The following is a 25,698-nucleotide window of genomic DNA, read 5'->3' on the forward strand; positions in this document are numbered from 1 at the left end:
AGATTATTCATTTAAAATAATTAAGTTATTTCTGATATAATCCCTGGATCTTGTGCATAAAGAAACAACATCTGGTACAGAGATTAGAAAATAAATGTTCTTGGCTTTTTTTTTCCTTTTGTTAAACAGATGTTGTTGATACAAAACACAGAGCTGTAAATCATAGCTTGCATGTGGACACAGACTGTCACTACTGAGCAGAAATTTACTGTGGCTAGATAGAGATTTGAAACAGCAATGAATCACTGGCTTGCTAACTTTATTCACGTGGATATGGTTTCAATATTCTGACATTAAGTGCACATGTCCTTAAAAAAAGAACCTTTTAATGGCAGCATGAGAGGCTCTGTTTTAGTTCCAGCTGTCTCTGCAGAAGAACAGCGTAAAGCAATGGCCGTATGGCCATCCTCACACAGAGGCACCTGGCTGCTCTCCATCTCCTCCACAGCTCACTGCGATGCTGCAGTCGAGCTGCAGAGGCACCCTGCTGCTGGGTGGCACCTTGCCTGCGCACTGCATGGGGCACCCAGTGACAGGAGAGGGCCTGAGCTGCCCACAAACTCCACCGCTGCTGCCAACGTGCCTCCAGCCCCAGCTTCACTCTCCCTCTCATTCCCTAACTGCTCCCAGCATCGTTTCAGCAAATTCACTGCTTGTTTGTTGTGCTGGTTCACGTGTAGCTGAATGGCTGCGTCTTCCAACGATAGTTTTGTTGACTGCACTTACAGCGAACAGAATTCAGGTGCTTATGCAGCCCCAGGTCATTCCTACCCACGCACCATCAGCCAGCCTGAAGTCTATTTCACTGAAGTCTCCATTCTTCTGATCCTCTTTTAGTATTGATTTCCTTTTGCAAGGCATGTTGGAGGGAGCACCCCGGGCACTAACTCCAGACACTAAATCCACACACAAGCCCATGCCCCTAATACCACTGCAGGGTAAACATACCCTACAGTACCACATAACTGAGAGGGACAGGCCGGTCTGCTTCTTAGATACATACCTGCTGTTCAGCTGATGAGGACAGCATACACTTTGACCTGTTTCTGGCAATGGAAGAGCTGGTTTGATACAGTGAATCAGGGTCTAACCCCCTTGTTAATCTCCCAGCCATGACCTTTTACCTCATATCTTTTGTAGCATGGGATTCAGGAGTGTGCTTGTTGAAATGTATGCATTTTTTGACATTTAGATTTAGTTCTCTGGCCCTATCACCTTGCTTTTTGCAAGTACTGTCCATTTTCTAGCTTTAGCTTCAATTTGGCGTAACAGAATCTTTGGGAAATACAAAGACTCAGCTGGAGACTCATTTTTCAGAGGCTCAGGACTTGACCTTGTTCTCAGCTTCACACAGGCTTAGCTTCACCGATCGTGGTGCAATTGTTCTGGTTTAGGATACTCCCTGAATCCTGATCTGAACGGTCTGCTTTGGGTCCATTCTGGCTCTGATGTATTCTGCACATGGTGCAGTATGAAAGGACAACTTACAATACATTTTCTTTTAAAATTAATTAGAATTATTACCTGTCCCTAATGGGCTATAGGGAACAACTGTCCTTTTAAACAAGGATGTGACCGCTCATATACCTTGCGTTTGTATAAATGCACACAGTCGAGCATCAGTCAGAGAAGAAAGAGCTCCAGGTTTCTCTTTGAAGTGTCTCCTGACAAAACACCACGGGGCCACAGCTGCCTTTCAGCCATATGGGCCTGAGCATCACCAACAAGCTCTCCAAGCTGTCTGCAGACCACTCGCTGTGTTCGACTGCTTCCACATTCCTCTGCTCTCTGAGCCCATCTCCTCACCTAAGCACGCATCAAGAGGCCACTGAGAGGCTCTGGCCATGGCTGCACCCTACCTGGCCCCACAAACCCCATTGGGAAGCACAGAGCACTTTTGTTCCCAGAGCCACTGGGGAAGAGGTGGAAAACAGTACAACTGGGCCCGCAAAGTGGGATGTCTGCTCACTCAGGTTGATGGCTACTGCACACTGTTTTCAGAGGCTGCAGGCACAGATCGATAAAGGAAAAAATGTCTTGCGACAATGTGAACCTCTAGCTGCCTGCACTACATTTTCATTTAGCTCTCTTGTTCGCATTGCTAGGAAAATATTGAAACAGATCCTCTGTGCAGATCTGCTTTTTCCTGTTTTTTTTCTTTTTTTCCTTTTTCTTTTTCTTTTTTTTCAGCCCAGCATTTAAATATGGTTTGTTCTGTTCAATTAAAATGCAGTTTCTGTTGAGAACAAGCAGATGATCAGTTTCACAACCCCAGAGTTACAATTTTCCTTCAGCAGCACCCGGCAAAATGAAAAACAGAGACAAAACATTTTAATCACATGTGTATAAAATACACAGTGTTCATTAAACATGATTTAAGCTCGCCTGTTTGTTTTGGAGACTCTTTAAGGCTACTACTACCCCAAACCCAAAGAACTGTAATGTGATTCCTGATCTATTGAATTTTGTAGGATGGCTGTAGTGGGTTCCATTATATATAAATTGGATGCAGGCAATTTACAATCTCCGATACACACTTTTATCTCAAAATGCCCTGTGAGACAATTGTGTAAAGTACTTTATCAGGGATTGTTGTTGGTAATATTGCAAGATTTCATGATGTAAAAAATACATCAATGTCATTTAAATTGAACAAAATGGTTCCTGGTTTGCTTTTTTTTTTTTCTTCTGTATAGCACTTTTAACCATCTTCTCAATAAATTTGTTCAATAAATACTGTATGAAACAAACATTTTGCACATTGTCCCACAGATACAATTTGCCAACCTGATTGATTTCTTTCTCTATAACTAATCTGATTCCGTTAGGCTATATATCTTCTCTTTTATTAAAGATGATGCAATCTTTGCTTTTTATCATACACACAATCCCAGAACTAAAAAGAGAAAAGATTCTAGGAAAAAGACTTGAAAATCCTGGCACAAATCTCCAAAAACAGATCCCAAAAGATAAGTGGCACAATGAAACCAAAGTTATACAAATTCAGAAACTTATCCACACGGAGCAATACACACCTGCACATTTTTCTTCCCACAACAGATACAGAAAACAAGCAACTTCATCATGTCCATGACATCTTGTAAAATGCTACTGGTGCATGCAGTCCTCGCAGTTCTCACTGTCTCTCAACTGTGAGAACTCAGAACTCAGAAGCAGAACTATTACATCTTTCCCGTTTTACTTTTCGCAGAATGTCATCCCAGTGACTTCAGTTTAACTTTTAAATGATGTCCTTCATAAGTCAACTGCCTCAGACTCATCTCCCTGTTCTTTTACTAATTGCTTTTCTGTCTTTGGGAAACCCATAGTCCTTCTTTTCCTCAGCATCTGCAGCTATCTGTCTTAGCTGTGGACAATTTTGGAGCGTCTTCCTCATTCAAGAAGCCAGAAGCTTAGTAATGCTGTAATACAAAGAACAATAATCGTTTTCAAATGTTGCAATAATATTCTCAAGTAACGCTGAAGACTTCCTGTGTTTGTTGCTTCTCCTAGAGTGCAAAATCAAACGAATTCAGTTTATATGCTTTGGGATCTGAATGTGACATTGTCCCTTTGGGAATGAACTTAGTATCTACAACTGCAGTTAAGGTTCAGGTCTCACTGGGCAAAGCCATGTACTTCCATTCCTGGGAGAATTGAGCCGCTGCTTCTGCCAGGCTTTCAAGCACAAGTAGGTGCCTATCCAAAGCCTTGGACAGCCTTTCCATCATTTGAAATCACAGAATAAAGGTCTGCCCACACACAGATCCATCTCAGCCACATGCTTCTTAACAAAGGGATAAAAGGTGGTTTTTGCAAGCTGCCTGGAAAGTTAACAGCTCCAGCCTCTGGCAGGTCGAGGCGGGAGTGGATTCCAGCAGGGAACCGCAGCCTGTGTCCTGCCAGCAGTGCTGCTCAGCTCCAGGGTGCTCCAGCTGGATCACCTCCCCTAGATGTTCGTGGGGATGTGCAAGTTTCAAGGAAAACTGCCTTGTGTCCAGACCCCTCCTTGAGATTTTAAGGCCAGCAGCAAACAAAGAAACAGGAATCCAACTCAGCTCATTTATTTTAATTAACAAATTGAATGAACTGGAGTTGGAAAAAGGACAAGGAGACTGTGACTACACTGTACTATCAAGGCAGAACACAACTTTATAGCAACATCAGTCCTCAAAGCCTAAATATTGTTCAGCAGACAAATCCTTCAAATGCAGAGGAAACTAAGCAGAGCTACAACACCACAAGATCCAAAAAGAGCGGTGCTAGGTATTATCAACTCACTGCTCCCAGACCTCAGGGGAAAAAAACAAATCTCAGGATGAATATACTCTTGGAGAGTTTTAGGTTTCACCCTGTAGCTTTCAATTGCATTACAGCTTTTTATTCAAAAGTAATTTCAAAGGAGAGGAAGAAAAAAAACCAACAAAACAACAGGATTGTGCTGGTGTTGGGACCTGTCCCTTCAGGAGTTTACAGTGTAGGGCTGAGCAGCAATGCAGCAGGGACAATGGCACTGCACAGTTGTGTGGCTGTCCCCTCACTGAGTCAGCTGGAGGGATGAAGCTTATCTCCATGCCCTCACTGCACGCACCAAAACTGCCCGTGCTGTAGCATCTGTGGTTGGTGCTGGTCTTTCTCTTACTCCAGCTAATGATATCATTTGTAAGGAATCACGGATCAGGATCAGATCCGTGGTTTCCTGTTCAAACAGCAACAGTAGAAATAATTTTTCTTGCCTTTGAAAGAATGTATATAAGCGTAAGCCATTACAGCCTCAAGCTTTTAAACGAGGTCCCAAATGAAGCTCACCTTTCCTTTTATTTCCCCGCACCTCACACATCACCTAGCTAAGAAGGCCAACCAAATTATTTATGGTGGACTAGAAAGAGCCCATATGTGAAAGAGGCACAGCCCTTGAAGTGAAAGAGAAGACACTCTGCTCTCTTGTAGAACAGGAGCTTCATGCAGAGATGCAAAGTCCTCATGTGATACTAACTCTTCACGCTCTGAGAAACACACAAATGGGAAGGAAATCAGCTAATTAGGCACGTTACTGTAATTGCTTATTTTATGAAGTGGAGAGGGAGGTGTTCAGCACTCTCGTGAGATAATAACATAGAGGCAAAATTATATGGAGAAGGAAAACAGTAATGGATTACCTAAAGAAATGAACGTTAATTTTGAGCAATACGAAAAGCAACAATAGAAAAATAATGCAATACTTAGCAGAAAGAAGAGCAACACCCCAGCATGTTCTGTAAAGGTAAAACTGAGTCATGCTCCTGCATATGAGGGAATGGGTCAAAAGCAGTGCTTGAACCTGTATTAAGCATATTTCCAGCTTTGTTCAGTGATTCCTTATCACCCCTCAACAGCTCTGAGATCCTCTGTCAATTTTAGGTAGGCCCTAATGCACAAAAATGACTGTTTCTGGGACTTGGTGCACCTAGTCTGAATGCTAGGAGGCCTGCTTCCATGTGGAAGGACATGGAGAGCTGACTGCTCAGTCCTCCTCTCCCCTATATTGAGCATAACAAAAATGGGAGCAGTAAATCATCTATTTAGGCATATTTTTTTAATTGCTTCTTTTATGAAAACACAACTACAGACAAAAGCGACATTGTATTTCCTAGGAAATTAGCCTGTCAGTGAGACCTCAGATCTTATTTAGCATCTAGCTTTTATGCTATTGGTCTAACTGCCACAGCAAGTAATTACTCATAATGTGACATGCATTGTATCAGCCTTTTAAAAGTAATTAAGGAGAAGTTGCATAGCTTAATGCTATGTACATACATCTCATCCTTGCAAGCTTTGCTTTGATAACATCTGCTCCTTTCTGGAGGAAGGCCAGTTTTTAGCAGCAAAATAAATCAGTTCTAACAATGGGAGCATTATTAGCTTCCTGAAAGTTATAAAGTCTATGCCCCACTCCAGTGGAACATTTGGATGCATAACTCTATGAGCATTTTGAAGTCTGTGAGTTGCCAGATCAGAAACTTAGTGTTGAACTAGAATTTATGATAATGAAGAAACCTTAAAAATACAAGTTTATTTATAGCGAGCCAGTTTAAGAACCACAGCTCACAGCCCCTGGCAGATTTAGCTGTAGCAGTTGACAGGGTCACCCCTATCAGCTGTGTGCCCTTTCTCCCTGCTGACTATTTTCCTATCTGCACAGAAGCAGTAGAATCAGTGGTGTGTCCTCTGCTCAACACGTGCACTGTCTTAAATAGCCATTGATACACTGGGACACAGGGCTGCAAAGTGCAGAAGCACTGCAGTGTGTAAGCAAACATATTGCTTGTCCTGCCAGAGAGGGTGTGGATGCCCCGTCCTGGAGGTGTTCAAGGGCAGGTTGGATGAGGCCCTGGGCAGCCTGGCCTAGAACCAGATCTGGAGGTTGGTGGCCCTGTCTCTGGCAGGGGGGTTTGAACACCATGATCCTTGAGGTCCCTTCTGACCCAAGTCATTCACAAATTCTATGATTCTATGATTCTGTCCCCTCTGCTATTGTTCTGGTAAATTGCAACAGAAGGGTCTGTTGGACATCTGGATGAGGAAACTTCGCCAACTGTCTAGCACAAATCACCAGAGTGCAAGTGAGAAACACCCTATGCATGTTCTTGTCAACCAGAGTGTCCCTTCTGCTGTATTAATGCAACCCTGCATTGACATTTCTATGGTTCAGGCCATTCTTAGACTACCCGAGCAGCAATCTTTGGCTGTAATAAGAGTGTCACAGAATGGTTGAGTGTCTACAGACCAGAGAGAAAAATTAGCAGAGAAAATTCTTGCTTCCAAAATTCAAAAAACAAAGGATAGCAGAATAGAAAAAATCCTGGATGCCAGAACATTTTTTTTCTTCTACAAAGAAGTTATATTTTAAGACCTGAGGTCAACAGCCCTTTTAGTACATACTATTTTATTACATTCTTTGAAAAACACTGACAGCAGAAAAGAACAGCTTGTTCTACAAACTCTGCTTCTGCTTGCTGGCCCACTGTCAGGATACTCTCCTCCTTCCTTTGTGCTTTTTCATTGCCTTCACGTCACCTGCTTCTTTCCCTTTACACCTGCCTCCTCCAGAGCTGGAGATCCCTGATTTGCCTGGGGGTGGCCACTGAATAGGCTGGATGTTAGGCTCATGGCCTCATGATGCCAAAGGCTGAGATTTCTCTATGATACCCTACAGCTCCACCCAGGTCACAGTTGCCATGAGCCTCAGAGGCTTACTTTGGCCAGGACCTCACAGTGACTGCAGCCAAGATCTGAGCCTGGACAGCATCAAGGCAGCAGAGGGCAGGAAACCAACAGAAAATGGCACACAGTGAAGGCAGAATGACAGCTATCATGAGGCTCCTTGATGGCTCACTTGGCATTATTCCCAGTGCTGCTTTTGAATTTAATAACCACTTCTGGATATCTAACCGAAAAAGAAGGCAAAAGCATGAGACTGGAGGGAGGAAGAAAAGATATAGCAGCACCAGCTCGTGGGAGAATTAAGTTCATCTCGATTTTCAAACTTCAGCACTTAAAAAAAATCACAGCAAACACCACCCAAAGAGCTAGAATTGTTTCCTTGTGACACGGAAATTGCCAAGACATTTTGCCAAATACTTATTTTATTTAATAATGTTAGTGAAACTAAGCTGACGCCTTCTCAGTGTTTAGAATGAAGTAGCAAAAATATTTTGTCACATCACCAATGAAAAAGCAAAAAAGTGCCTTTAAAGAAAACTGAATAAGTAAAGAAACTCATCAGTCAGAATTTCAGATTCAAGCTGTCTCTTCTGCTTAATGCTTATAACACTGATGGGAATTTTGACACGGATTTCAGTGGGAATACAAGGTATCCTGAAGAGCAGCCTGAAAAGATGCTTAAGATTATGAATTTGCCACCCAGGGATGATATATTTACCTATGTTTACACAGATGAAACAAAATGTTAAATAATACTTTTTAGATACTATCACAGTATAAAGGGCTCAATGTCCCAATGATCTTCACGGCAAGAGGACAGAACCATTCATTTCCTACTGAAGATTGCCTTGCTTTAGGGACCTGGCCAAATGCATCACAGAATCTTTTACTCTTACGAACACAGGCTGGTTTTAGAGCAGTTTTCAGCTGTTTGGGGAGTTATGTAATTGCACCAATTACATCCAATTACATAATTAGAGTAAATAAGTAATAATATAATTAGGTGTTGTAATTATGTAGTTATGACAGGTAGCACTAATGCTGATAAAATCCATTATGAAACTTGCTAAGAACTGTGGACAGCACACATGAGAACAAAACTTTCAGGGCTTCGTTTGCTATAGTCAGTCATTCTTCCAATGGGTGAAATCATTAATTCAATTACCATACCCATAGCTTTTTATTTTTGCAAATGAACGGAGAAATAAACCATAGGCTAATTCATTTCTCCCTCTGAGCTGCTGCAAAAAATGCAGTAATTAATCAACAACATTTTTGTCTCCATTTATCTATCTGCTGCTACCAAAACTGCAAATAGAAATCTTAATGTATAAATTGCATCGCTGAAAAGAGAATCAAAAAATTTGGATGTTAACCTTCACTGTTCCAGTTATTACATTAAACTGTCTCTCCTCTGACAAATGAACACAAGGAACATTCAAATGCTGCTGTATTGATGCAATACAAGTTATGTGCATCTTTATGAGTTTGCAAGGGATGGAATTTCTGGTCAAATGAGAAAGATAAGAAGTTTTTCTTCAGGAATGAAAATTGAATAGGGGTATAATTCATGCAGTTTCTTGGTGCAAATACAAGTCACGTATCCAGCTTTTCAAAATTTCTGTCTTCTTGGATATGGAATAATCATGTCTGACTTCAAAAAAGAAGACTGGATAGCCAACAGATAATAAAACCTACTGCCTTGATTTAATATTCATTAGTGTTTCACACAAGGACTGATATAAGATACTGTGCCAGAAGAATGGACAGCACCAAAAGATTTGAAGTGCTTTTCTTCCCACAGCATCCCCACACAGTCACTGACTGAAAATCCAGAAGAGTTTAAACTACGTGTTGTTTCACAATCCATTCTATAGCTACTGATTACTTCAGCCACTGCTCAGTGCTAAGTGCTGAAGCAAATACAGAGCTGCTGGGAAAACCAAAATCCCAGGAGCTTGCAGCCTATGTCTGCGGTCCAGAGGAAGAAAGAAAAATGTCTCAGCCCTAAGGACTTTTGAAGTTAGAGACTTAAAGACTGCAAGCTATTAGAAATGCCTTGAAACAAACCTTGCCTGGGATAGAAATACAAGTGAATTTGGGGACTTGGAAAAGTATTGCCTTTGAGTGAGGAGTGTCTAGAAGATTACCTGCAAGGTAAAAGTTCTTTTTTGAACTGGAAAATCGGGAAGTGAAGTTACACGGGGAAGTAATTTCTGTCCCTTTTGACAGGAATTTTGTTGTCTTCCAAAAAGTATTGTAAGACAGCACAAGAAAAAATTAGAGCTGCTGGAATGGGTCCAGAGGAGGCCACAAACATGCTCAGGGAGCTGGAGCACCCTTCCAATGAAGTAAGGTTGAAGGAGCTGGACTTATTTAGCTTGCAGAAGAGAAGGCTCTGGGGAGACCTCATTGTGGCCTTCCAGTACTTAAAAGCAGCTTGCAAGCAGACTAGACACGGTCTTATAGTGACAGGACTACAGGGGATGGTTTTAAACTAAAAGAGCATAGATGTAAATTAGCTATGAGGAGGAAATTCTTTACTCAGAAGGTAATGAGGCATTGAACAAGTTGCCCAGTGAAGCTGTGGTTGCTCCATCCCTGGAGGAAATAAAGGCCAGGTTGGATGGGACCCTGGGCAGCCTGGTCTTGTGAGTGGCAGCCCTGCCCATAGCAGGAGGTAGGAACTGGATGGTCTTTAGGGTCCAACCCAAGACCTGCTGTGATTCTATGATGAGAACAAGAAAATCAGACCATTCCAGTTTCTTCCAGTTATGTTATCACCATACCTTAAAACAAGGTATTTCACTTTTTGATAGACATACGAATCATGACCAAGACAGAGTTGTATCACAGTCAGTCATATTTTGGGGTCCTGATGGGCAGTGGAGAAAAGAGACTACCAGAAAATGTAGACATTTACCCTGGTACTTAGTTATACTGTAAATCACATCAATTTTGTTTTTTTTTTGCAGTACAGTGTACAGAAATACAGTTAATAATTAGTTAACTACAGCTGTAGGGGTAGTGAGGATGATATGTGGAGCTAAACTCCACTTTCTATTTAAAGAAGTTACTGAAGAAGACTCCAAAATTTGACTTACATTTATTTAAGGTTAGGTCTGAGCCTTGAAAGTCAGATTTGACTAAAAATTCTTTCTTAAGTATTCTGGTTGTGAAAACACAGAATTTGGGTTTGACTCATTAAAGCTACAGAAACAGACATGGAGGTCTACTTAATTGTAATAAAAACTAGCAAGGCTAGGAAAGCTTTTCCAGGAGTACTATTCATAGAATTCTTCCATTTTCTGTACAACCCAAAACACTGAATATCATTCCTCTTTGTCCCCTTCAAAAAAGTCCTGAGAATGCCCTACTCTTGAAACTAGCCTTAATGCATCTTCAGTGTATTAACTGGATACTGCTGGCACGCTCTATGGTAAATTCAGACATCTCCCAGGTTTATCTTCCACTGAGCGCAGTGCTAGCCACACTGTTTCCACCAACCTTCTGGCTTAAGCAGCAGCATCCATGTTAAAAATAATAACTTCTCCTCATTTTCAGCTTGATGGCTAATCCATCTTCTGCCACAGTGTTTATCCACTGCTCAGCGAAAAAGCCCTTCGAACAAGAATGCTGCCATCCTCCCCTTTGTCTATTTTGTGCTTCTCATTACTATACACTGTAATCCACTGCATTTCTTGCATCTTTTCTGATACGCTAGGAATTATCTTCCTCAGGTTCATTTAGAAAAGGAAACTGCATATTCTTTTCTCACTTTGGACTTTGAATGCTGCATTGCCTTCTGCCTTCAGCCTCTTCTCTATATATTTTGGATTCCCACTTGAATTACGGTGTCACATCAGCCTCATCAGCCTCATTTGGTAATGAATCTGTTTCACTGGCAAGCCTCGGTTCCCTTATGAAATGTTCATTTGAAGTCTGCCTCTCTTATGCCAGATTCTAACTAGAATCTAAGCCCCTTATCAGGGACTTTGTTACCTGTCCCAGAATTGCAAGAGTGGTTGCACAGCTTCCAGTCAACCAAAAAGTCTTAATTAGTTTTTCTCCCTGTCTTTAGGTAAAAAAAAATATCTCACATTTAATTTCTGCATGGGAGGTTATACATTCCACATATGTGCAATATTGTTCCATTGTTATCATGCTGGGTTTGAAACACGCAAAACACATAACCTCCATCAGCACCAATGGCTTTTTACTCTTTTGGTCATAAGCAAAGTTCCTTCTTTCAATTTCTTCCAGCTGAATATCATACTTCCAGAACACTCCATTCTTCTAGTCAGATTATTTTCTTTCATTTCTTAATAGCCCTTCTACCATGTGGTATTGAGTAATCTCTGGCTCCAAGAGAAAGAGCCCCTTTTTATTCACTTGAACAGTTCCAATTGCTTCTGCTTCACACAACCAGCATTTCTGCAGCACACCTTCCCTAGATTTTGTACAGGAGAATTTTAACTACACAGAGATACAAATACTAATCCCACAACACATAATTTGTTCAAATACTGTTTCTCTTTCTTTCCATTCCTACATTCCCTCCTTCCATTCCTTGTAAGCATTATGTTTCATTTCTAGGCCCATATGCAACCCTCTCACCATCTAGGATGACAGTTTTCATACATACACATGGAAAAAAAAAACACCAAGCCCTTGCTCAGAGGCTTTAATAATTCCAAACTCTTGATTACTATTAACCACTCAAACTATCAGCATTCTGCCCCAAAGGAGCTCTGAGAAATCGGTTCAGTGCTTGAGGCCACACACGTTTTGGTGCTTTGCTGTTAATATTTTAGATATTCAAACAGGAGTTCCGACTATTAATGCAAACGTAAAATACATTAGCGAATTGCATCAGAAAATTCAAACCTCTGCTGCCGCAGGATGAATACACTTACTGTGAATATTAATGCATCCCTTGGAATTAAACATTAATACTTAACATACACACTTTCAAAGTTTAAAACCATATAAACATCTCAGGGAGAGGGAAGAAGAGGAGAGTAAGGAAGGACCAGACAAAGGAGACAGGCCCTAGAGTCTGGAAATGTTCTGTGAATTAAAGAGCATTTCTGAGATAAGCTAGAAATGTTTCAGGTATTAGAGGACAACTTGACACTATGAATAATTTCCTGTAATGGAACATAGGATGCAAGCTTTTGTTTTAGCTTTTCTATTTTGCCCATTACACAGCAGGAGATCCATTACTGCCTAACAACATAAATGTACTGAGTTGGTCTACGGGATTGGCAGTTCCAAGTTCCATGGATACAGGCCATTCCTCTGTACCTGAACGCTCAATTCCCATGACCCTCCACACTGCCTTCCATGTAGCAGTAACAGCACTTACAGAAGTGTGCTGTGTGAATCCTCTCCTCTAGCTTCAGCCAACACCCAGCTCGGCGCCTTGTCTAAACGGATCATTTAGACCCTCTATGGAGTGAGAAAGGCGTTGCCATGGTGTGTTACCACCACCATCCTAGACACCTATCTTAAGGCAGGGTAAATGATCCAGCTTTCTTCACTGACAGGGCAGGGAACTGGCAACAATTTAAGCCGGGTGCCTCATTTTCAGACGGCCGAAATTAAAGGATATTTCATTTCTCCTCCCCTTGGCTGGGCTGAGGACTGTATGAGCACCCAGAATTTCAGTTGTGAGGTTGGGCAGTATGTATAATCAAAGGCTCAATGAAGGATAACAGAGTACATGCTCTCAATAAAAAATATGGCTGCAGAAATGCATGAACAGTAGCCTGATGTGTACTTGTTTACACTCCCGTCTGAGATTCAGACATACACCAGCTCTGCAACCACAGACCCTGGCAAGAGCTCTTGGCAATGCAATAACTGCCAGGAAATTCACAGGAACAAAATGGTGCACCAGGATATCACAACAAGTAAGAATACCTGAATACTGCTGTTCATGGGGATGTTGGGGAAGTTACTCAAAAATGAAGCCCAAACACTGGTACCAGCCCTCTCTCTCATGGGAATGCACCCTCTTTGGCAGCAAGTTGGAAACGAAATGTAATTGAACATCTATGTGCTCCTGTGTCATCAAATTTCTCTCTCTGAACCCAAGTCATACTTACTGCATCATAATGCAGTTTCTGCAGCTCTTAAAATCCCCACAGAAGCTCATCTTGGTCTTTTCAATAGCTTGTTCAGAAGCAGCCGTAGGAGAAAATGCTAGCCCTCAACACTGACCCTGTGCTCTGCTGTTCAGCAGGAGACATTATTTTTCTGGACAGCAGCCCAGAGATCCTGGACAAAGCAGTAGCAGATGTTATGATGCATGCTCCTCTGCCTCTGGTTTGGCTAATGAGGGAGCGGAAACCACAGAGCATGAGAGCACGAAAGCCAAACTAGAGACTGTGGCCTCTGTTTTCATCTTTTTCATTATGTTTAAGACTGGGCTTTGTTGCAGACTGTCTAAGACACGTGAAAAGATCTTTAAAAACACAGATCGATGCCTCCCATTGTTCAGGCAGAGGGAAAAAGACAGATATGCTCTGCTCATGCTGCAAAGAACATCTAGCCATTGCATAAAGCACGTGCTCAAATCGACTTACCACAATCATTTGTGCTACATAGCTCTCTGGACCAGTGTATTCTGTTGGATCTTTCACTTTGACAAGAACTATAAAGTACAAATAATGCCACATGTTGTGTTCTGACTTTATATGCTCCTCAAATGAAACTGTCTTGTTATCAAATTTGTCTCTCTCCAGTCCTGCAAAAGACATGAACGGAGTACAAATAAATAAATAAATAATACAAAAATACTGGTTAAATATGGTAGAGACAGGGACCCAAATTAATTTGAAGGATCATAAATTTGAAGGGTCTTAATTTAAAAGCTATAACCACATACAGTAACTGCCAGGCACGAAATACCAGGTCAGAAGGCATTCCTGACAGAATTCTTTCAGCGCAAAGCTTATTCTCTTTTGTGATATTTCCCCTTAATAACAATAACAGTATAATAAATAAGTTACAGTTTTACAGTGCCTTCTGTGCTGAAGGCTATAAAGTGCCTTACAAGTGTTGACTCTGATCCTTTCCAAATGTATACTGGTTAGCACACAGCATGCAGTCTCAGTCCTGATCCTGCAAAGATTTATGCACGTGCTTAGCACCAAGCATGTGAGTAGTCCCACTTAAGCTGTGGTGGGATTGCTGAGCACTTAAACCTACAGTGAAGGTGAGTCTGCAGCTCTGCAGAAATATAGTCTCTACAGAGATGCAGTTGTAAGAATTTCATTCTATTCTTTGTTGTATCTGCTCCAATCTCTAAAGGAGAATGACAAAGTGAGAAAGGAGAGGATTCACCAATGTTTTTCTCCACGTTACAGCTTTTCTCCTTGGATCTCTTGTAGGGGCTCCTACTGACACTAAAACTCTGCACAGTGTTCATCCCTGTCAGTACAACCATGGAAACAACACCCAGCCTATTAAAATGAAGGTAATTCTAACGTCCCCTGGGGGAGTGAAGGTCTGGTCCTCCTTGTGGCTGCACCTCAAAATAAGTGCAATTCGCCCATGGTCTTTGTGAGGATGATTTTCATTTAATTTTTTGTTTCCCCGTTTCAGGTCACTTTCTGAAATAGGCAGATTTTCCTGTTGTTACCCTTCTGGAATCCACTGTGCTGTGAAATAGCAAGCTGTACTTTCATCTGCATCATGCTACATGTGAAATAAAGTCAGCAGCTGCACCATCTCCATCAATAGTGATGATGCGAGCATGAAACACAGTACTTCTCCCTCAGACCCCAAGTGGAGACTGTGAAACCACCTCTTGGCAAAGCTATCTTTTGACTCCTAAACCAAATCTTTTTCCTGCTGAGAGTGAACAAATTTGGAACCAAATTCTGACATTTTTACAGTCTTCCCTCACATAAGATAACTCCTCTTATTTCACCCTAATTTTACTCCTTTACCCACAGAACGTCTCAATAGCTCAGAAACTTACCACAGATGAAACATGTCGTCTTCAGTATTTCCTCCTTTTTCTGCTTTTCACTCCTGAGATCAGCAAATGTATCAATGATGACTCCAAAGATTAGGTTTAGAACAATAATTATGACAATGAAATAAAACAGAAGATCATAAACAACTCGAGCAGCAAATAAGGGCTCCTGCAACAATAATAAGGTTGCAATAAGATACAAAAATAGCAAACGTCTAAAATATTAAACAACATTTTCACATTAACTCAAGCAAAGCTATGCATCTTTCTTCTAATAAGCCAAATTCTGCTAGTCTTACTTGCACAGACAGGGGCTGGCTATATGAGTAAGCAAAGATGATTTGACTGCACGTACTCCTGTCTCTTTGGGTCTCCTGCTGCCCTTTATGCTGTTTCCCAAATCAAGGAGAGACAGACTGGCTTGTGTTCCAGGTGCAGTGTAGATGCCTTAGTGTAGTGCTCTACTGAAGGTAATTACCTGGCCAGCATGCTAACAGGGATAAACACTTCTAGTACCAATTGAGATCTACAATAACCCTTAATGCTACATTGTGGCATACAGGAATATGCTTAAGGAAACATGCTTATGGAATGTCCTGTTGCCAAGTTTGCACACTGAACCACTGGAAGCAAGAGGAGCATACTTACGTGATGCCAAGGCTGAAGTAGCCTACCATGCTCTGCCCAAACATTGTGCATTAATGGCTTTAACACTATACTAAACCAGTCACTTGGCTATAAGCTGGCTCAGAGTGGGCAGACCAAGCTTGTGCCTTTCTGGAATGGAACACGTACATGCACACACATTGCTCTGAAGTGCTCACATCCCCCATTTTATCACAGTTTTGTATTTTCATGCCTTCACTATTTTCCTTCTTGCAAAGTCTGGACTGGACTCTCATTAACACTTCCAATAAAACAGCAAAGTGTGGCAAACAGGAGACAACACTCAGTGTAAAAAGGAGAAACATAAAATCCAGATCCTGTTCATCATGACACTGCCTTGGAAGGCACCGATTTTCTCAGTTTCCCATGCATTCATTTGTTTGTAACTTTGTACCTTTTATGACATGCTTTGATGCAGTTAGTTAGCATCACATTACTGCTAGGTAGCAAGGGTCATTTTCCAAGTTTGTAAGTGCCTACAAACTTCATGTGGATGGACTGTAGTGCCTGCAGAATCTCCTAGCCTATGAGTAAGGATCTGGATTCCTACTACCTACAAAAGGAGGTAGTAGATCTGAGTTATTTTTCTCTGGACTCTTGCACATTCTACTGAGGGACTACTTGTGAGTTTCATCCTTCTGTTAAGATGCAGTCCACTGGGCAAAGATCTGCTACACTGCCTTTATTTATGCTGTTCTTCTTGAATGTAAATCAAAATGCATAAAATCCAAATATTATGAGTAGTTTTCAAACAAACTGCATTTTGGAGAAAACTTCTGGAAAAGGACTTGCACCCTGATACATGAAATTCTGTTTTGACTTTGATGCTAGTTCAGTACAGATAAGCAACAGGTCCTATTCCAGTGCAGATGCCAGGCTGCATTTCTGTTAAAAATACACCTTTTATACTAAAATGGAGTCTTGACATAAACTTACCAGTCAATCCTTCTCAAAAGTTTGCATTTCTAACTACTAATGTAGTAGTAAACTACATTAGTTACATTACTGTTGCTCCAATCCAGCAACACTTCTTAGCAGTGCTTTGAAGGTTACAGCATGTTCCAGTTTTCCAGAAAGGATAAACTACTACCTACAGTTCCTTTCTTCAAGTAACATCATCACAACAAGCTCAGCTCTTCCCATTAAGTATTCCATCTGAGATGTAAAAATTACATGGATAAATCAACCCTGTGACATTAGAGGAGGCCAGATAAAAATACTGTCTATAACCTCCAAAATTGACTTTGGCATTCATGAGATGCACAGGGAGTAATGTATTTCTTCAGCCAAAACACTTACATCTTTGGAAGGCTTTCTGAGCACGTCTCCCACGCCACCACCATTTCGCAGGCCTTGGTTTAATACTGTCACAATGCACATGAGCAGGGTGTCACAGGTCCTTTCAATTCCATCCTCCTCTTCCTCACCTATAAACAGGAGAAGAGCACCTTCATGAAACAGAATATCAAATGATCACTTACCAAACAAAGCCACAATTCTCAGTGAGAGAAAGTAACTGCAATACATCTGCCTTTTGTGTCCTCTAGCTAGAATTTCAATGATCATCCCTATCCATTTGCATGTCACTGCTGGTGATATTCTTAGGTACAGCAGCCACATTTACCCTGAAGAGAGGCAGCGAAAATCCCAAGCAGTAACCGTTTATGACCAGAGTCGTCATCTCTAGTCATGGGAGTATCCCTTCCCTTACAAATACTCCCACTGGTTTCAGTATGACTGCTTTTTCAGCAGGCCTCCAAAGTGCACAGCTGACGTGCAAAAGAGAAGCAACATAAACACAGAATTAGAAGCACATTCACAGAAGCATTGTCTTCCTGTGAAATCATTCCTCTACCTACACAAGCCAAGTCATGTTAGCATTTCGAATTGTTCAGGAGGTACTGGCTTTTGTACCAGTAAATCTGTCTGTGATCTTTCCCTGGCGCACCAGCACACGTGCCTAAGAGCAGGTCTGACATACATTAAATGAAAGACTCTCACTGACCTCAGCCTGAAAACTTGGATTCTATTCTTATCGCTGCTGCTGAGTTGCCGCATGGTTTTGGCTGAGCCATAGAGGATACTGTTGTGCAGGAGGTATTTGAACGTGCAGAGGAGCTGGGCTGGAACACAAGTCCCAGAGGGACTCCCTCTGCCTTGGCCAGAATTCCTCCCACCACGCACTCTCAAGCTGCGGCTGTATCAGCAACCTCCTTTTGAAGAGCCCTGCTTGAGCTTTTCCCTGTGACCTGCTGGCTTGCGCTGAAGGGTCAGGGCTATAACTGCTGCTTATCCTGCCTCTCTCTCCCTTTCTCTTTAGGGATACATTTGATTAAGCGGTGAAGGCAGCAATTTTCACTTGGTTTGCCTCACGCACTTACTGTAATACAATTTAATAAATAACAACTGCCTGCTGGGATAGTTAACTGAAACAGCATATTTAACAGCTCCCAAACCACCACATCTGAGGCACCGAGATAGACTTTGATACACCAAACTGACTGAAAGCATCCACATTACAGGCAAGCAATTTGGATTTAAAACATGGGCTCCTCAATTGTGGTTTATGTGATAGATACATGCAGAACAAAGATGGTATCCTCTGCTTTTGCCACTGCTTTTTATATACAAGCAAATTAAGTGGAAAAGAATTCCTGACTGAAGAGACTCTAAGCAAAAAGAAAAGCAAAAGCAGACATGGGACAGACTTCCTTGTTGATCTGTATAGTCACTGCAGACACTGCTACCTCTAAGAATGCCAGATTTAAAAAAAAACAGAAACAAAGAAAAACTCCCAGAAAACTGCTCAAATATTGAAATTGAAAGGATTGAAACAATGAAATCTTTTTTTTTTTTTCTTTTCCTCTGCTGCATCTGGATGATTTTTACTCACACTGTGACCTTAGTCATATCAATTTGTCTCCTCTACTTTTGTATTCTGTCCCAATTTCCTTTTTCCAAACGTTACTCCATGGATGTTTTGGGAGCTAATCTCTGTGCTTGAAAAGATGACTATTCACAAGATAAATAATTAAAAAAACCACAAAACCCAAAGACTTTATAAAAGCCACAGCTTCTATTTCCTTTACATACTTAGAGAACAAGATTTTTGTTGCTCACAAGACTAGGGTCAGGTGCTGGAAACAGCAGATGTGCTCTAATGCTCAGCAGTTCTCACAGCTCAGACACAGCTCGTGTCTACACACATACACACAGACTACGCCCACATTACCAACAGGAGTGGATCTGGAGTTTGAAATGGTGCTACAGACCCAATGTCAATGCTGAATGTAGTTCAGAAGGCTTTTACTTGCAACCAGCTCCAGCCTGGTGAGTGACCCATTAATGGCTGGACAATGTTAAGGGAGGCTGTCTTCTGATCAGGTTTAATTCAAAAGTGATGTAGAATGGGCACTGAGACCACCCTGTGATGTCAATCACATGGCAGCGAAGTGGGATGACAGGAAGATTCATGTTAAAAAATGCTTCTAGTGGCCAACAGCCACCTGGCTTCAGGGTTTGAGCTGCAACACAAGCAGAAGCAAGGGAGACTTGCATGCCCACATGGATCAAACTGAACTTGTCTGAAGTGGTACCAGGCCTGTGAGCAGAATGAGTGAAGATGTCTCCCTTTAAAAAAAGGTGTCTGCATTTTTCCAGCATCGGCCTTTGTGAACTAAAGAGCACAAAGTGCACAAGGCCAAGCCCACCTACTGGGAATGTAAAGATCCTTTAAGCACTTCACCAGGTAAAGAATTAAGTGATATGGGAATGCCTTTGGAGTAAAGAGTGGGAGACTCCACAGGAGAATGAGACAAAATATTTTTAGGCCAACAGCTCAATGCAGCGGGGAGGAAGCAAGCTATAGAGAGGGGACGTACCTGAGCAGAGCAGACTGGCTCTCAGTTAACTCCATCACTAAAATAAGCAATGACTGAGCTCAGGCTCAGCCGGAGAGGCTCAAGGTAGAGGCACAACTTCATCAGAACAAACGATTTGCTGTGGTATGATTTAAAAAGCAACATATCTACATTTCCACTGTGGACCTGAGATGTCACTGAAAACACTTTATGTATCCTGCGGACAGCAGCGAACTTCTTTATGCTGCCACAGCATGAATCCCACCAACTCCCAGGCTGACTTGCCTTTGCATTCTACTGCACTCACATTTTTGCCACAAGGCAGAACTGTCCCAGGAGAGGACAGAAGGTAGATTCTCAGTAACTTTTGAGTTTATCCATTGGCCGAAATGAGCAAAATGGTTCTTCCTGAATGTTGTTTCTTTAATATTACTGGATGAATAGAAGTAGTCCAAGATTAAGTGAGAGGGAACTTAGATGTTTCATATAGCCCTCTTCCATTATTGTTTAATTTTTAAAGAAACAGTAGTCAAAGAATAAGAAATGTGAGATTTCTATCATTTAAAGAACTTGGCAAAAGCTAAGCTGCATCACTTTTGACTGATCAATTACTTTTTTGAATGTAGCAGCCTTGGCAATAGCTCTAAGGCTATTTTCTCTATCTAGTCAGACAGCTTTCCGTTTTGTTTATGAGGCCTATTTATGCACTTGTTTACAAACTTGCTGGGGAGAAAAAGCCTGCTTTTATAGTCCTCTCCCTCACACCCTTCATCCTCACGAATAAATAAATAAATAAGCAAAAAGTTCAAAATCAGTAGGGGAAGAAGGAAGCATGTGAAATTGCTATACTGGAACACAGGATAGGAAGGGAGCACTCAAGTCCTCAGCTTCAGACCCTGGCAACCACGTGTAGCAGAAAGCGGTTAAGGCCTGTAGACCAGGCACATCCAACTCATGGGCCACATGCAGCCTGGGACAGCTTATAACGTGGCCTGCTCCATCGCTGTGCCATCATGGCAGCAGTTCTTCCCCACAGAGTGGCCCAGCCTGGCCCTAAGCTCTCAACTGACACTCAGCTACAATCAAAACTTTTCACCCAGAGGGTGGTGACACACTGGAACAGGTTGCCCAAGGAAGTTGTGGATGCCCCATCCCTGGAGGCATTCAAGGCCAGGCTGGATGTGGCTCTGGGCAGCCTGGTCTGGTGGTTGGCGACCCTGCACATAGCAGGGGGTGGAAACTAAATGATCACTGTGGTCCTTTTCAGTTCAGGCCATTCTGTGATTCTGTGATTCAAAACACTGGCCCAAGACAATTCCTTTTCACTCAGTACATCACAGGCAAGTCAACAGGCTGTTCACCCATACAGACCATACACTGCACACTCACACTGCAAAGGCCACACACACACTAAAACAAATGCAACAATTGCAGTGCGAGACCAAATGCCACAACAATACTGTCTCAGGAGAAGAGAGTAGGGGAGACAGACTAGCACCAATATTAAGAGGTCCTGAGTGACCCTGTAGCCTTAAACAATAAAAGAGGGCAGAGAATGCTGTCAGTTTGATCCACAGCAAACTCCTTCCCCTCCCAATGTCTGGTAATTGGCTTGATCTCCAGGTCTGCACACAGTGTACAGGCCTTTTTTAACAGGACATACTTACAGCTGACAGGGTCCTTCTGTATACAGAGCAGGTTCGTAACGCAGGTAACAAAGTAAAACCAGACTGATTCGCCCACTGAACTACAGCAATTAAGCCTTTCACTTGCCACAGACATAAAGAAACAGAACTTGCCTATCACAAGCAAGGCTTGTAACAGCTTCATTTCCTTGCATTTTCTACAAGCTGGGAACACATAGATGGACTGCTACCCATGCTTAACTCAGCCACAGCGACTCATTAAGGCATAGCTGGTCCTGGATCTGAGCTCTTAGGTTTTCTGCCTACACTACAACCTCAGCCTAGACACATGGGAAAAGTGGAAACAAAAGCTTGCTGTTAAATGCTACACCATTAAAACAAACTCAAGCAGCCCTAAATGGATCTAATTGTGTCTCACTCTGTGCAGGTGAGAATGCTGCAAGTAAGCAGCAAGCTTTTTCTCTCAGCAAAGCCAGGTTTAAAAAAAAAAAAAAAAAAGACCTGTCTGTTGAAGCATAACGATTCAGCATGCTATTTTAATAACAAAACTCATGTTGTTGCAATTGTAATCAGGTGTGGGAAGCACTTCAATTATAGGCAAGTTGCCAGCTAAGCTCCAAGCATTCCAGAAGTTGAGTGCTTCTGACTTACAACAACAATCACTTTTCACACACAGTCTCTGTAATAATAACACACAAATCCTTCAGTTCCAATTGATCATCAATTTTGGGAAACTTTTGTACTAACCTGAGTTAATAATAGGAATGCTTTTGGAACAATTCTCTTTTGCACAGGCTCCCATCATTGATGTGAGGGTTGTAGTGGGGACTTCACCAATACCTAAGGAAATAGCAGAATATTGACAAAAAGACAGGTACTGCGCTGATAAAAAGACTTAAATCAATATTTTTCTAGAAGCAAGTCACCAATTTGAAAAGTTGAGAAGAAAAAGCAGAACAAATTATACCACCGGTTCCTTCTTCCTCAAACATTCTGCATCAACAGCTCAAAGCAATCACAAGGAACAAAAACAGTTTTATATTTACTGTGTATCACAGCTATTCCTATTTCATCTCCTGAAATTAATGAATCTACATCAAATGATGCTTCTTCTGGTTAAAACAAAATATATTCAAAGCAAGGAACAACTGTCAGATATAAAAATAATGTCAGTTTTAAAACCATTAGATAAATTATTCACAAAAGCTGACAAGAAGGACACCAAGATGATGTTCAGTTATCCTGAATGTAGAATATTTAAGAGTTTTCAAGGATTATAACACACTTTGGTACTCATTTGTAAATGTGTATGGCTTTGAGTAAAACACTAATTTAACATTCCCAGAGTAGGTAAATGCGTACATCCACTTGATTTTATCAAACCAATTTTGTTTTGTGCATCTTCAACAATTTTCTGCATTTCAAATCAGAGGTACAAAAAGGTTTACAGAGAAAAAATGAAGGCAAAATGATGCAACCAAAGTAGAAATCTAAGAAAATTTCTGTAACACAGAAAACACATCCACTCTGACTCTCTGTGTTACTTTATAAAGAAAAAAATTGAAGCGCTTTTCTTGGGATGCAAGACGTTCCATCAGTATACCATCAGCATATTTGCTTGATCTGTTTTTGATCAGAAATGGCAAGGCATTAAGCCAGAAAGAATACACACACACATACCACTAAAACCTTCTTAAGAACTCAACTGAAGAAACATAATCACACAGTAACTACTGCTCTGGATCAGACCAGTGTTCCATGTAACCCACCCTCCTTTCTTCTAGGGTAGCTACAATTATTTTTCTAAATGAATCTTCAGATTATAAGTTCTGATCCCAAATGAATGGTAAATCAAATATAAGTCATCTTAGCCCCTTGAAGATGATCAGTGACATAAAGCAAGGTCTGTTAAAGAAATTTGTCAAGTTCCTTTTCTTACATGGTATCAATTAGATATATGAGCACATCATACTCCCCTATGCCCATAAGTCATGAATGAGCTTTGCTTAATTTGTGTGCAGCAGGTCCTGAAGTATGAGTTAGGAGAAGGCTGGCAAAAAAGGAGTGCACACAATCTGGGCTGGCTCCTACTGGTTGTTCTGTGCTTGCATGCATGTCTGGAGCGCTCAGCATTGGGAAAAACATTCCTCTAGGAATTTAAGCAAAAGTTATTCTCAGGTATTTCTATGCAGACAGGTACTTCTCTGCACCCTGCTCCCAGTAGGCTAGTTGGTAGCATGTACATAAATCTCAGCATACCAGACCTAGCTTTTTTTCTAGCAAATAGAGCTTGCAATTCTCTGTCCATTTTGGTAAAATCTCTCATTCCAAGAAGTTGAAATCCTGCCATTTTAAAAACTGGCTAAAAACCTTCTGATTATTTTACTGAAACCAAGATTATACACTAAGTGTGTATTTTCTAAAATATATGCTGAATTCACAAGATGCTCTCAGGAAATCTCCTATCAGCAGAAACGTACATTTTCTTATAAATTTCTGCTGGATGAAGCTTAAATAATGATCAGGTGAATACACTTACTGAACATGCTAAGATTACATGCCTCAGGCAGCACAGAGAAAATAATAAGCACTGCTTTTGAGGTGGAATGGGAACCATCAGAATCCACTTTGAGTTTCTCTTCATAATACTTATGAAATGCAGATGTATATCTTTTTAATGTTAGCAGAACTTAGAAAAGAAAATGCAGCAGATCAACTGTGAGTGTTAGATTTTAGTATTTCAACAGGAAAGCCTCAAAAACAACTAAGCATGAAATTTTACCTAGAGTCTTAATTTAGTCCTAAGGTATATGGGGTTAATTGAGCGTCCACAAGATACAAACATATCATTAAAATTTCCTTTCAGCAAAGATAAGTCAGCAAATTTTAATAAGAAAACCAATACCTGCAACAGGGGTCCTGATTTTCAACCTGTCGACCTCCATGATGAAGTCATCCTTCAGGAAGAGGAACCCAATGATGGAGAAGAGATAAACCAGGATGAGTGCTAGCACTGCAGTGAGGATGATGGAACGACCATTCCGGGTAACACTTTTTATCACGTTTAGCAAAGTCTCCTCTCTGTATACTAGATCAAACAGCTGGAAATACAATAATGTAGAGGAAAAAAATGAATACAAATGAGGCTACATAAAGAGTACACACAGATCCTACATAGGAACACAATTTGAACTATTGAAACATCCATCCATCCATGTTCTGAAGTGCTAATTTCATAAACATACAACTCACATTGATTTCAATGGGTGTTGGGGTTGCATATAAAGGAGGAAAGAATCAAGCACAGAACTTGAAATTTTAAGATAGCCTATGGCAAAATCGAGAGCTAAAAGGTATGCTTTATATATAGGAGCCTGATTCAGACTCAGGTAGTTGTTACCAACAAGATCCACTGTTTACTCATACTCAAAACCAGGCTAGATTAAAATTCAAAGACAATGTCTCCATAGTACAGATCTACATCCTCAAATTTATTTTTCTTGTTATGTCCCATCTGATGAACACGCATGGGTTGCATCTGAAAAACTCACTTGTGCAAGCAAGTCATTACATGTCTGTAAGCTGTTTCTTTGAGCTCATGGGATCATTTAAAAATTAGTCACGTGTGCAAGGATTTGGGCCATCTCTTTTTAGGACAAACTTAAATTCATTGCACTGTTTGTACAAAAGCCCAAACTTCCATTCTCATTTACCCTGCACTGTGTGCTTTCCTGGTATTTAAAGAAAAGTATACATGATGATAATATCGCTCTAAATATCAAAGGCTTAAAAATAGCAATTAAATGTGATAAGTGCTTTGCAAGAATCTACGGCTTTTTTCTCTCTTACAACTGTATTGATTTGTTATAGTGCTTTGGACTTTATCTATATTATATGTATTTCCTCTTCAAATCACACTGATTACAGATATAAAGTGACAGACTGTGATGGATCAAAATGGTCCACAGGAGAAGGTATTAGTCAAAATTCACAAGACCTGAAATCCACAGCCTTGTGAAAGGATAAATAACAAAGGAAGAAAGAGGAAAGACGGTTATCATTCATTCCATACAAGACAAAGCTTAAAATGAGGAACAAATACCAGAGTTGGGAATACTTCCACTACGAAGTGAACACCTGTAAGTAACTTAGGAATGTGGATAATTATAATATCCACACATCGTGAACATTTGTTCACAGCCATCACTGTAAAAAGTATATAAAATGTTTCCTAAACTACATGGCAAATCAGTATTTTACAGTAGAGAATCCCCTACTCACTGAAGGAGTAATGTGATTTGCTGTGCATTTTTGAAGGAGGGCATTACATAGTAGG

General features: G+C 41.0%; 1 protein-coding gene across 4 annotated transcripts in view; it reads right to left on the minus strand.

The window, feature by feature from the left end:
- The window catches only part of ITPR2 (inositol 1,4,5-trisphosphate receptor type 2), a 270,236-nt gene that overhangs the window by 12,136 nt on the left and 232,402 nt on the right, over nucleotides 1-25,698 (minus strand). For all 4 annotated transcript variants that reach the window (XM_048933484.1, XM_048933481.1, XM_048933480.1 and 1 more), the window contains 5 exons: nucleotides 24,268-24,463; nucleotides 22,110-22,202; nucleotides 17,156-17,283; nucleotides 15,194-15,359; nucleotides 13,794-13,954 (listed from right to left, as the gene is read on the minus strand). In XM_048933484.1, the coding sequence (XP_048789441.1) occupies nucleotides 13,794-13,954; nucleotides 15,194-15,359; nucleotides 17,156-17,283; nucleotides 22,110-22,202; nucleotides 24,268-24,463 (744 nt within the window). The remainder of the gene's footprint in view (nucleotides 1-13,793; nucleotides 13,955-15,193; nucleotides 15,360-17,155; nucleotides 17,284-22,109; nucleotides 22,203-24,267; nucleotides 24,464-25,698) is intronic.

The sequence above is a fragment of the Lagopus muta genome, chromosome 1, assembly GCF_023343835.1.
Source record: "Lagopus muta isolate bLagMut1 chromosome 1, bLagMut1 primary, whole genome shotgun sequence".
NCBI lineage: Eukaryota > Metazoa > Chordata > Aves > Galliformes > Phasianidae > Lagopus > Lagopus muta.